The sequence below is a fragment of the Rhinoraja longicauda genome, chromosome 7 (genome assembly GCF_053455715.1).
Source record: "Rhinoraja longicauda isolate Sanriku21f chromosome 7, sRhiLon1.1, whole genome shotgun sequence".
In the NCBI taxonomy this organism is placed as follows: domain Eukaryota; kingdom Metazoa; phylum Chordata; class Chondrichthyes; order Rajiformes; family Arhynchobatidae; genus Rhinoraja; species Rhinoraja longicauda.
In genome coordinates, this window is record NC_135959.1 from 44,106,765 (window position 1) to 44,120,654 (window position 13,890).

The 13,890-nt window shown below is 43.8% G+C and overlaps 1 protein-coding gene across 1 annotated transcript in view; it reads left to right on the forward strand.

Moving 5' to 3' along the window:
* The first annotated feature begins 410 nt into the window (after positions 1–410).
* atp8a2 (ATPase phospholipid transporting 8A2) overlaps positions 411–13,890 on the forward strand; it is a 171,014-nt gene continuing 157,534 nt past the window's right edge. The window contains exon 1 of the mRNA XM_078403060.1: positions 411–537. Within this exon, the coding sequence (XP_078259186.1) occupies positions 443–537 (95 nt within the window). The 5' untranslated portion in view covers positions 411–442. The remainder of the gene's footprint in view (positions 538–13,890) is intronic.

Consider the following 13,890-nt stretch of genomic DNA (forward strand, 5'->3'; position numbering starts at 1 on the left):
TTATTTATTGCACTGGTTGAGTGGAAATGTACTTGGCCTGGTCTGCTTTTGCATTGCAGCCATTTATCTGCCTGGGACGCTGGCCATTCCCTGGTGCTGCGGCCTCTTCCATCAATTCCCATCTCCTCATTGGCCTAGTAAAATAATTCCTTTTGTACTAAAAGGCGTTGTTGGCACTGGGAAGGTTATTTATTTAGTAAACCTGCGCGGCTGCTGATAGCAGTGAACAATTTGTGCCTGTCAGTCATTGTACACTGAGCTTTTGTGGCACTCTCATCGGCCTAAATTACTGTGAGTACAATCCCAATGCTTTATCAAACTTTTAAAATCATGTGGTATCAGTCAAACGCACATTCTGTTTGCTCCAAGTCACTGAGCTGCTTCTTTTCTTGCCTCCACACCAGGCTGTTCGACCTCGGGCTACGAGAAAGCTGATGATGAGATGTCTGGGACTGCAACTTCAGAGTCTGATCATGCTACCAGAATCATTAACGTCAATCTACCTCAGATAACTAAATATTGTGACAATCGTGTCAGGTAAGAACAGCTTGTCAACTTTGTGACATTTTTATTTTGTGGGGTGGATTGTTTAAAAAATGCTAAATGTTTCCCCGCGCAGATGAGATGCAAGCTTTGAGTTATTTAGTGTACACGTCCCACTTGTTGCAAAGAGCATTATTAAGAGAAAGAAATGAAACGTGTGCTTGTTAGTAGGGAACTTAATTTCATATTTTTCAAAATAAGTTTGTTTCTTTAAGTCGAGAAAGGTGAAACTGGGAGATTTGAGTAGAAATCTTCTTTGGCAAATGATGAAATATCGGCTCAAAGACTGCACTGTATTGAAAGATGAAGGCTTTCTATATTATCAAATTTGTTTGCTAACCAGTGGCCTTCAATCAGATGTGTAGAAAGGAACTGCAGACGCTCGTTTATACCGAAGATAGACACAAAGTGCTGGAGTAACTCAGCGGGTCAGGCAGCATCTCTGGAAATAAATGATAAGTGACATTTTGGGTCGGGACATTTCTTCAGACTCATTTCTGAAGAAGGATCCCAACCTGAAATGTCACCCATCCTGTCAAATGTTACTCTAGCCCTTTCAGTCTATCTTTGCCTTCAAATGGATGACCATGAAATCTCTGATTATCAGGTATTTTAGGCCAATTATGCTTTGCTTTGGATTTAGTTAAATTTGGTATAAATTGCAGCATTTATGCAGAAAAGAGAGGGGTGTTTTAAACTCTTGTGACAGAGTTCTGCTGTCCAATGCAAAATATATTTTTCTTTCACTTGGGTGCTACTTTGAGCGGCACAGTGGCGCAGCAGTAAAGTTGCTGTCTCACAACGCCAGAGACCTGGGTTCGAACCTGCCCTTGGGTACTATCTGTACAAAGTTTTTTCCATTCTTCCTATGACTCCATGGGTTTCCTCCCACGAACCAAAGGCTAATTAGGTTAATTGGCTTCTGTAAGTTGTCCCTAATGTGTCGGATAGAACTAATGCATAGGTGATTGCTGGTCGGCGTGGACTCGGTGGTCCGAAGGGCCTGTTTCCACACTGTAACTTAAACCTAAATCTATTTCCAGTGTTGTAAATTAACTATAGATGTTATTGCTATAGAAGTTTCAGTTGAACGTTTCTTGAAGTGTAATAACTTTCTGTCCCAAGCTGAGCGTGAGAGGGACATTTTAGAATTGTATTTGTTTTCCAGTAGTGATATCTGAAATTTAACATCGCAGTGATAGTCCTTGACTTTCCAAAGTCAAACCAATGAAGAAACAGTTAATGGTAACTCGACAGGTCTGGCAGCATCTCTGGAGAACACGGAAAGGTGATAGTCATACAGTGTGAAAACAGGCCCTTCGGCCCAACCTGCCCACATCTGCCAATCTGTCCCATCTACACAAGTCCCACCTTCCTGCATTCGGCCCATAATCCTGTAAACCTGCCCTATCCATGTACCTGTCTAATTGTTTCTTAAACGTTGCAAGAGTCCCTGCCTCAACTACTTCCTCTGGCAGCTCGTTCCATATGACCCTTTGTGTCAAAACATTACACCACAGATTCCTATTAAATCTTTCCCCCTTCACCTTAAACCTATGTCCTCTGGTTCTCTAACTTCCTATCTGATATTTGCGTGATATTTTGGGCCTGTCCCTTCAGCCTGAAGGAGAGTCCTGATCTGAAACATCACCTATCCATGTTCACCACAGATACTGCCTGACCTGCTAAATTATTCCAGCACTTTGTGTCCTTTTTTTGTAAACCAGCATCTGCAGTTATTTGTGTTTCCAACAGTTAATGGCGTCAGATAAGTTACTCCAGCATTTTGTGTCTATCTTCGGTATAAACCAGAATCTGCAATTCTTTTTTCCATAGTTAAATGTGTCATTTTGCAGTACGTCTCTGTTTGAAATATAGAAAAAACTCCTGGTTTAAATCTCCTGAAGAATTTCCTTTTCTGCTTGCTGATCTACAGATAATGACACAAAGTGCTGGAGTAACTCAGTGGGTCAGGCAGCATCTCTGGAGAACATGGATGCTGCCTGATCTGCTTAGTTACCCCAGCACTGTGTTTTTATTGTAAACCACCATCTGCATTTCCTTGTTTCTATTCAGCAACAGATAATGTTGGCATGAGAATTCACAGCTCCACCATCTCTCAGTGGAAATCGGGTTTGAAACTGCGGAGAACACATTTCACAGCGAGAAACGTGCTAGTTGTAATCGGCAGGGAATGGAATTAACACTTTTAAGAAATGAATTATGATGGGGAAAAAGAGTTAGAATTCCGGGATTTGGATTGTAATTTCCATTTGCGTGCCCCTGAATCCTAAAAGCTGATTAATTTTCTTTTAGTTTGGTTTCGGTTACTTTTGTCACGTGTACTGAAGTACAGGGAAAAGCTTTTTGCGTTCTATCCAGTCAGCGGAAAGACTATGCATGATGGCCACAGTGTACAGATACAGGATATAGGGAATAACATTCAGTGCAAGATAAAGACCAATTGAAGATAGTTCAAAAGTCTCCAATTATATAGATTGGAGGTCAGGACTGCTCTCTAGCTGGTGAGGGGAAGTTCAGAAGCCGGTGCAGTCTGTCTCTATCTGACGTTGAAGTAAGAAACAAACTCTTTAAACTGCACTTAAATATCTCCAGAAATCAAAAATGTAGTCAGTAACAGATAAATTGTGGAGATCAATATACGAAAAGATCTAAAAGTAGAGTACATCATCTAAATTATAATAAATCAAATTATAATGTTGAAATGCAGGACACTGTCACTGTGCTGAGCAGCTTCTTCAGTGACAGACTTCTTCACCCCAAGTGTGTGAAGGAGAGATATCGAAGGACCTTCCTTCCTGCTGCCGTCAGACGGCACAATCACCACTGCTCCCAGCAGACCAGTATATAAAGATAATTACCGTTATTTTATTTTTTTAATGAATGCTTATTTATGTTTGCTATCCACTTTGCTGCTGTAACCCTGCAAATTTCCCCGTTGTGGGACGAATAAAGGATTATTATTAACTCATTTTTTACTCAGCAATTTGTGTTTTTCATGCGTCCAGGTTTAGTTAGTTTCATAAGTGGCCATCTTTTTTAATGTGCTTAATTTAGCGACACTGCAAGAAACGTGTTGTGCAGCCATCCCTCCTGTGGAATGTACATGATGTTCACAAGGAGGAAAAATCAATTGGATGTGGAGGGTTCATAGAAAATATACAGTGCAGAAACACTCTCTCTTCTCCCCTCTCCCATCAGGCAAGAGCTATAGAAGTGTGAAAACGCATCCCCCCAGATTCAGCAACAGTTTCTTCCTAGCTGCTATCAGGCAAATGAACATCCTATCACCAATGACAGAGCAGTCCTGACTTGCCATCTACCTCATTGGAGACCTTCGGGCTCTCTTTAATTGGACTTTACTGGACTTCACCTTGCACTAAACATTATACCCTTTATCCTATATCTGTACACTGTGGACGGCTTGACTGTAATCATGTATGGTCTTTCCGCTGACTGCATAACACACGAGTAAAAAGCTTTTCACTGTACCTCAGTACATAGTGTCATATAGTCATACAGTGTAGAAACAGGCCCTTCTGTTCAACTTGCCAACACCGGCCAACATGTCCCAGCTACACCACTCCCACCAGCCTGCGTTCAGGCCATAATCATCTAAACCTCTCCTATCCATGTGCCTGTCCAAATGTTTCTTAAATGTGCGATTGTCTCTGTCTCAACTACCTCCTCCAGCAGCTTGTTCCATACACCTGTCACTCTTTGTGTGACCCCTCAAGTTCCTATTAAATCTTTCCCCCGTGTGACAATAAGCTGAACTGAAATTAAACTAAATTAGTCTGTGCCTAACCCATAACAATTTGAGATGGGTAACAAATAAAACAGAAAAGAGAACCAATGGAACATTTTCTATCAACACACTAGTGTCAGAAATAAATAGGTAAACCCTGCACCAATCAACTAAGGGGACAGAACGATGTTTGTAAAATTGAGTTGGACACCCTTGTTAAACCTGCTTGCTGGTGGTGTGGAAGAATGATATTGGTTTGTGAAGAGAGAGATGATGCTTGTGATGAATTCAAATTTCAGAGCTACTGTTCATTACATTGTGAGCCTGCACCAGTTACTTAAAAATGGACATTTAAGCAGGTTCTTGAGCTGCTTGGTACATGAAATGATTTGTATGAAATGAGCTGCATGAATTAGTTGCGGCACAGTGGCACAGCGGTAGAGCTGTTGCCTCATTGTAAATTGACCCTAGTGTGTCGGGAGTGAATGAGAAAGTGGGATAACATTGAATTAGTGTGAGCGGGTAATTGATGGTCAGTGTGGAGTAGGTGGGCCGAAGGGTCTCTTTCCATTCTGTGCCTTTCATCAAACGGTCGATCAATCAAAGAAAATGTTCTAATGCAGAACTTTGGAGACACAAGGAACTGTTGTCTATAGCTGCTCAGATCTTGCATAGAATACAGAGTGCTGGAGTAACTCAGCGGGTCAGACAGCATCTCTGGAGGGCACAAATGGACGACATTTCAGATCGGGATTTCTTTAACTTTTTATTAGCATGGCCATACATGGTTGCTGCATCTCGATTTCTTTTAACAAACTCAAATCATGTCAATACAACTGCCAAATAAGCCTGGATTCCCCCTGCATTGTGAACCATTGCTGGAGCTTTCAGGATAATAGCAATACCATACATTTTACCTTTTAATGGAAATGGACAAGAATCCATGGGGCATCTTTTTCATTGATTTTATCTACTTCACACTCCCGCAAAATTCCTCAGTCAGCAGCAAGCCAACAAAGTAGAACTTGTATGGTGAATGGCAGAGGAAACATAGCTTACAGAAGTTATAAAGCAACAGTGGATGGGTTGTTCTATGAGGAAATCCTATGAGATACAAGCCAGACTGGTATCTCCTTGCATTTCGAACTGTACGGGTTCATACATTCATGAGTCATAGAAGCAGAATTAGGTCACTCGGCCCATTGAGTCTACTTCGCCATTCAATCATAGCTCATCTATCTTTTCCTCCCAACCCCATTCTGCTGCCTTCTCCCCATAACCCCTGACACCCTTACTAATCAAGAATCTGTCAATCTCCGCCTTAAAAATACCCAAAGTCTTGGCTTCCACAGCCTTCTGTGACAATGAATTCCACAGATTCACTACCCTCTGATTAAAGAAATTCCTCCTCATCTCCTTTCTAAAGGTACGTCCTTTTATTCTGAGGCTGAGGCCTCTGGTCCGAGATACTGACATTTGTGGAAACATACACTCCACATCCACTCTACCCAGGCCTTTCATTAATCGGTAAGTTTCAATGTGGTCCCCCCCTCTCATCCTTCTAAACTCTAAACAATGTTGTCGTGGAAAGAAGACTAAACAGTGAACCTTCTTTTGGCCGAAGCACACAACCATTGGCTAAAGCCCTTTTTTAAACACATCCAAACAAGGAGTCTTGTCCTTTTATTCCGAGTCTATAATTTCCCAAGCCTGCATCAGCATGACTTAAGTGTTCCATGAGATCAGTGATTCTCCGCTCTGTTTGTGTTGGTTAACTCTGTCATGTTCTCCACTCTAGTGCTACTATTACATAATTGTGCTTAAGTCAAGTCAAGTCAAGTCAATTTATTTGTATAGCACATTTAAAAACAACCCACGTTGACCAAAGTGCTGCACATCTGACTAGGAAAAAAAGAAACATACAGTGGCAGGCAGCCAAACACAACGGCGCGGCCATCTTGAACAAAATGTTAATTCAATCACCCACAGTCCAACAATAAAAGCACTAAACAGGCACCCAAATTACCCAACCCCAAAAACCCCCCAAAACACAGTCCAACAATAGAAGCATTAAATAGGCATTCAAATCACACACCCCAAAACCCCCAAGAACACAGTCCAACAATAAAAGCATCAAACAGGCACTCAAACCACCCAACCCCAAAAACACACAAAAAAGAAACATCCATCAAAGAAACATCCATCACAGTGAGTCTCCTCCAGTCCTCTCTCTCCTCACTGTGATGGAAGGCCACAATGTCTTTCCCTTCTCCTGCTGTCCTCGCCCGCAGCCAGGTTGTTGTGGTTGCAGGCCGCACCGGACGGTCCACAGCGGGCCAAGCCCAAGGCGCGTCGCGTCGCAGCCGCTCCCGCAGCCTCCGAAGACGGCCGGCTCCGCTGATGATAAGTCCGATCCGGGGCGGGCGAACACGCTGTCGCTGCCGCTGTTGCTGCACGTCGGGGCGGTCGTGGCTCCCGACATTGAAACCCCCGCCCAGCAGAGAAATATCCCGCGGCCATCTTAGGCCGCGCCGGACGTTGAAATGTCCGCGCCCCAAGCCCCGCGATCCGGGGTGGGCGAACACGCTGCCGCTGCCGGAGCTCCCGATGTCGGAATCCACGCGGCCCGAACCTAAGGCAAGTCGCAGCCGCTCCCGCAGCCTCCGAAGACGGCCGGCTCCGGTGATGGTAAGTCCGATCCACGGACTTGGATGGTAAGTCCGATGGAGGCTGACAGCTCCAGGAGTTGGGCCGATGGTAGGCCGCAGCAGGAACGGAGACACAGCCCAGAAAACAAAGGTCGGGTCTCCGTTCGGAAGGGACACATATTTACAGTGTTAGTTTCCCCCTCCCCCCCACATACACACACAGAACACAAACACAAAAACACCACATCACAACTACAATTAAGACAAAAAAAACAACAAAAACACAAAGACAAATGGACCGCAGGTGAGCGGCAGCTGCTAGGGCAGTGCCGCCATTTTGCAATGTTATGGTTATGCTCCTGTAGCTGAGGACCTTTCAAAATCCAATTGAAAAGGAAGCCTGTAACTAAAGTTTCCCAAAGCCATGCTATACATGAATATCTTGGAAATTCATCTGCCAAAGTAATAACATTGTGCATTTATATAGCACCCATGATGAGGTAAAGCCCAACGCAGGCAGGTGGGACTAGCAGAGATGGGGCATCTTGGTCGGCATGGGCACGTTGGGCCAAAGGCCTGGTTTCCATGCTGTATGACTCTATGATTCTCTGAGTCCACGCTGACTCTCAATAGTCCATTCACACCAGCTCTTTGTTATCCTGCTTTCTCATCCACTCCCTACACACTCGCGGTCATTTAAAGAGACCAATCAACTGACAAACCTGCACGTCTCTGGGATGTGGAGGAAACCAGAGCTCCGGGAGGATGCCCACATGGTCACAGGGAGAACGTGCAAACTCCACACAACAAGCACCCAAGGTCAGGATTGAACACGGGACTCTGGAGCTGTGAGCCAGCAGCTGCGCCACTGCGTGCTGCCCAAATAGATCAGAGACAGAAGAAACTCTAACCTGAAGAAGGGTCCTGACCTGAAACATCACCTATCCATCTTTTCCAGCGATGCTGCCTGACGCACTCTGTTACCTTCGCCTTTTTTTTCCCCCCAACCTGAAACGTTGTCTGCCAATTCCCTCCACAGATTTTGTCTGACCTGCTGAGTGCCTCCAGCACTTTGTGTTTCGTTGATAAATTAATTGATTTAACAAATTGGCCCATTCGTGAACCGCTATGACTAAATGCTGAGTCAATTGGGGATTTTTTCAGATGTGCTGGAAAGAGTCTCGGCAGTTGAAGTCAGTTGAGGGCAGTTAAAATCTAACAATTTAGTTTTTCTTAAGTGCTAAAGTTAGTATATCAGAATAGATAAAAGGCAAGATTACAAAATAATAAAGTAACCATATAACCATATAACCATATAACAATTACAGCACGGAAACAGGCCCGTTCGGCCCTACCAGTCCACGCCGACCACTTTCTCTGACCTAGTCTCATCTACCTGCTCTCAGACCATAACCCTCCAATCCCCTCCCATCCATATACCTATCCAATTTACTCCTAAATAATAAAATCGAGCCTGCCTCCACCACTTCCACCGGAAGCTCATTCCATACAGCCACCACCCTCTGAGTAAAGAAGTTACCCCTCATGTTACCCCTAAACTTTTGTCCCTTAATTCTGAAGTTATGTCCTCTTGTTGGAATCTTCCCCACTCTCAAAGGGAAATGCCTACCCACGTCAACTCTGTCCGTCCCTCTTAAAATTTTTAAAACCTCTATCAAGTCTCCCCTGGAAATCAAACAATGAAAAAAACATTTCCAACTGCTTTCCAACTTGGCTAAATGAAATGGGGATAGAACATAGAACATTAACAGGACAGCACAAGAACAGGCCTTTCAGCCCACAATGTCTGTACTGAACATGTTACCAAGAGCATAAGCCATAGGAGCAGAATTAGGCTATTCGGCCCATCGAGTCTACTCCGCCTTTCAATCATGGCTGATCTATGTATCCCTCTCAACTCCATTCTCCTGCCTTCTCCCCATAACCCTTGATACCCTTACTAATCAAGAACTTATCAATCTCTGCTTTAAAATTACCCAATGACTTGGCCCCCACAGACAGCAAACAATGCTCTTCACTATACACGTGACAACAATAAACTGAAACCTTGTGATGTGGCTGGACTAGAAACCTCCTTGGGTATTTATGTAGATTCCAAGATTGCGAACGGTTCCCCTGAGCTGGAGACAGGGCTCAATAGGGAGAGATGGCAGACGCATGGCGGGGAAAGGTGGGGCATGAAATCATAAAACTAATACTTTGGTCTACCCAATGCTTGTCCAGGACACATTATTTGATGAGTGTTGCAGTGGAGATTTTCAATGCCTATGTTTATTATTGTCGGGTGTACTGAGGTACAGTGAAAAGCTTTGGTTTTGCATGTTATCCAAACAAATTGGATAATATTACACATAAATACAATTGTGTGGCGGCACGGAGGCACAGCGGTAGAGTTGCTGCCTTACAGCACTTGCAACGCCGGAGACTACGGGTGCTGTCTGTAGGGAGTATGTACGTTCGCCCCGTAACCCTGTGGGTTTTCTCCGAGATCTTCGGTTTCCTCCTATACTTCAAAGACATACAGGTTTGCAGATTAATTGGCTTGGTGTAAGTGTAAATTGTCCCTAGTGTGTGTTGGATAGCGTTAACATGCAGGGATTGCTGGTCGGTGCGGACTCGGTGGGCTGAAGGACCTGTTTCTGCCCTGTATAACTAAACTAAACTAAAACTAAAAATGCAATCAAGCCAAACTCAAGTACAATAGAAAGAGCAAAGGAAAAGGTACAGAGTGCAGAATATAGTTCTCAGCATTGCAATGCATCAGTTCCATAGACAGAGTCCAATGTCCGCAATTGGGTTGAAGTGAATTGGACTGTACCCTAGCTTATGGAAGGACCATCAGAAGATTGGTAAGAGGGGAGGAAGCTGTTCCTGAGTCTGGTGGTGCGTGCTTTCGAGCTTCTGTACCTTCTGCCATTCAGGAACAGGGAATGACCAGGTTGGTTGAGGAGAATCTGGGATTAATGGTAATTAGAACATGTCAAAAACCTATTGCTTTTGGATGATAGATCCTTGGCAGACTCTACTGCTGGTGGCTGTGCCTGCACCTGTTCCACAATTCTCTTCCAAAACCCCTTTGTTCCCATTACTGGGAGAGTCTAGGACCAGCGGGCTAAGCCTAAGAATAAAAGGACATGCATTTAGAAAGGAGATGAGGAGGAATTTCTTTAGCCAGAGGGTGGTGAATCTGTGGAATTCATTGCCACAGACAGCAGTGGAGGCCAAGTCAAGTTTAGGGGGTGGCACAATGGCGCAGCGGTGGAGTTGTAGTCTTGCAGTGCCAGAGAACCAGGTTCAATCCTGACTATGGGTGCTGTCTGTACAGAATTTGTACATTGTCCCTGTGAGCGCTTTGGTTTTCTCCGGGTGCTCCAGTATCCTCCCACATTCCAAAGACGTACAGGTTTGTAGGCTGATTTTCTTCAGTAAGTTGTAAAATTGTCCCTAGTGTGTGTAGGTTAGTGAATGAGGTGATCGCTGGTCAACTCGGTGTCTAAAGTCTAAAAGTTACAGGGGGAAGGCAGGAGAACGGGGGTTGAGAGGAAAAGGTAGATCAGCCACTGAATAGCCAATTCCTGCTCCTGTGTCTTATGAACATGAACATAAACCTTTCTAGACCCTCAGAAGGAGTTGTAGAAAGGCCAAGTCTGAAAACTAGGCATTTAAGATAATCGTGTGGTCAACAAAATAAAGCTGATGGTTTGCTGAGAATTAAGCACATTGAGCTGAAGAGTTGACCGCTGTTTTGATGTCTTTAATATTTCATGTATTTGTATTCAATTATGTGACACTGCATGAAGTTTGATTACACTTGATCATGTTACAATTGCTGATGAAGGAATTAGAAGTAACGTTAGCAAGTTTGCAGATGACACAAAGCTGGGTGGCAGTGTGAACTGCGAAGAGGATGTTAGGAGGTTGCAGGGTGATTTGGACAGGTTGAGTAAGTGGGCAGAAGCATGGCAGATGCAGTATCATGTAGATAAATGTAAGGTTATCCACTTTGGTGGCAAAAACAAGGAGGCAGATTATTATCTCAATGGTGTTGGATTAGGTAATGGGAAGTGCAACGAGACCTTCGTGTCCTTGTACACCAGTCATTGAAAGTAAGCATGCAGGTACAGCAGGCAGTGAAAAAAGCTAATGGCATGTTGGCCTTCATAACGAGAGGATTTTAGTATAGGAGCAAAGAGGTCCTTCTGCAGTTGTATAGGGCCCTGGTGAGACCACATCTGGAGTATTGTGTGCAGTTTTGGTCTCCTAATTTGAGGAAGGACGTCCTTGCTATTGAGGCAGTGCAGCGTAGGTTCACGAGGTTAATCCCTGGAATGGCGGGACTGTCATTTGAGGAAAGATTGGAAAGACTGGGCTTGTATTGACTGGAGTTTAGAAGGATGAGAGGAGATCTTATAGAGACATATAAAATTATAAAAGGACTGTACAAGCTAGATGCAGGAAAAATGTTCCCAATGTTGGGGGAGTCCAGAACCAGGAGACACAGTTTTAAATGGTCTCCCCTTTATTCTTAGAGGTGAGAAGAAACTTTTTCACCCAGAGAGTTGTGAATTTGTGGAATTCTCTGCCACAGAAGGCAGTGGAGGTCAATTAACTGGATGAATTTAAAAGAGAGTTAGATAGAGCTCTAGGGGCTAGTGGAATTAAGGGATATGGGGAGAAGGCAGGCACGGGATACTGATTGTGGATGATCATCCATAATCACAATGAATGTTGGTGCTGGCTCGAATGGCCAAATGGCCTCCTCCTGTACCTTTTTTCTATGTTTCTATGTTTCTCTGCCTGATGTTGTGTGCCAAGGATCTAATTATCGTGCCAAATAAAATATTAAACTTGTTTTACAGTGAGATGAATAGCATTCATAAATCAACCAAAGATCACAAAAAGACAAATGTTTAAAGAAAAAATCTGCTTGATTTAAACAAAAAATTAAGTATAGCAACTACAATGTAGAAACTTCAATGATTCAACAGAAATATTGTTAACAAACTCGGTTGTCAAATTTTATTGAATTCTTCATTGAGCAGTGAGAACTGAATAAATTAAGAATATTCAGGAGAAATCAGCCGAGAAATTTGGACTCTCCCACTGAGTTCTTCTACGAAGGGCAACATACTGTGGTACAGCAGGTAGAGTTGCTGCCTCACAGTGCCCCAGATCCGGGTTCAATCCTGACCTCGGGTGCTGTCTGCATGGAGTTTGCATGTTCTCCTTGTGACCAGGTGGGTTTCCTCTGAGTGCTCCGGTATCCTCCCGCATCCCAAAGACTTATAGGTTATTTGGTGAAGTTTGTAGGTTAAATTGCATGTAAAATGCCCTGGTGTGCAGGGATTGGATGAGAAATTGGGATAACATTGAACCAGTGTGAACAGGTGATCGACAGTCAGCATGGACGAGGTGAGCTGAAGGGCCTGTTTCCATGCTATATTTCTAAACTCTAAAAGTTAGACTGCTGACTTCAAAGTTGTGAGCAATTTTTGCAGTCGCAAAACTCCTCCGAAGGTAGTTAAGAGTAGCACTCTGAAACTATCTCCAGTGAAATTTGCAACCTCACTGATCAGCAAAATGATAGGTCTTGTTTGCTTGAGAAAAGCAGGTCTGTAGAAGTGTGTTACTTAAAGAGTGTGTCTACATTCAGACAGCACCTTTTATTTTTGCGTAGTTCTGTGATCTCCATGAGACTATCAGATATCGGATCGGAATTAGGCCATTCGGCCCATTGCGCCTATTCCACCATTGATGCTTTATTTTTCCCTCTCAATCACATTCCCCTCTCTCCTCCCCATAACCTTTGATTTTAGACTCTAAACTTTAGATACAGAGCGGACACAGGCCCTTCGATCCAATGCGTCCGCAACAACCAGCGATCACCCCGGTGTGAAATCCTTACCATAGTAATTTATTAAACTCGGGATTCGGAATACTGCTTCCACGGAGTAGATTACTTTATTGTGACTTTGGACTTTAGACATACAGTGTGAAAACAGGCCCTTTGGCCTACCAAGACCATGCCGACCAGCGAACATCCTGTACACTAGCACTATCCTACACGATACAATTTTACAATTTGCAGAAGCCAATTAACCTATACGTCTTTGGAGTGTGGGAGGGGACCAGAGCACCCAGAGAAAACCCACATGGAGGGCGGTCACAGGGAGAACGTACACCTGCTGTACAGATACCACCTGCAGGCAGGATTGAATCTGGGTCATTGGCGCTGTAAGGTAGCAACTCTTCTGGTGCACCACCGTGCTGCCCCTTATTGCCTTTTATTGCAAGATGCAATGCAATTCCTTGTTCACATGGAACTCGTGGAGTAAACAGTAAACATGATAATGATTAGTACAATGAGTGCAGAACAATAGAATTGTACAAAGACTGTGGTGCAATCTGAAGGAGTGCAATAATGGGATAAATGAAAGAGGTCGAGTTAAGTCTAAGAGTACATGGCAACTTCTGGGAAGGGAGTGTGAAAGAGGATTGTTTCAGGAGTTTGATAATCGTGGGGAAGAGGTTGTTGTTAAGTCTGTGGCATCGGGGCTGTCAACCTCTTGCATCCTCTCCCAGAGATAGAAGATCAGAATGGTTCAGTCAAAATCCTGTGTCAGAGTTATCATCTTTTCTCATGAGGAATTGTGCTTGAAATCTTTAACATTTTCCCTTTCAGTTACCGACTTCTAGTCTTTTTTTAAATAGACACAAAGTGCTGGAGTAACTCAGCAGATTAGGCAGCATCTCTGGGGAACATGAAGAGGTGGGACCAAGTTGGGACTCTACTTCAGACTTTTTTTACTCCAGTACTTGGTGTCTTTTTTTGTAAACCAGCATCTGCAGTTCCCTGCTTCCACACTGATTATCCTTTGTCCTTGAAGAAATAAATTCTTTGTTGTGGAA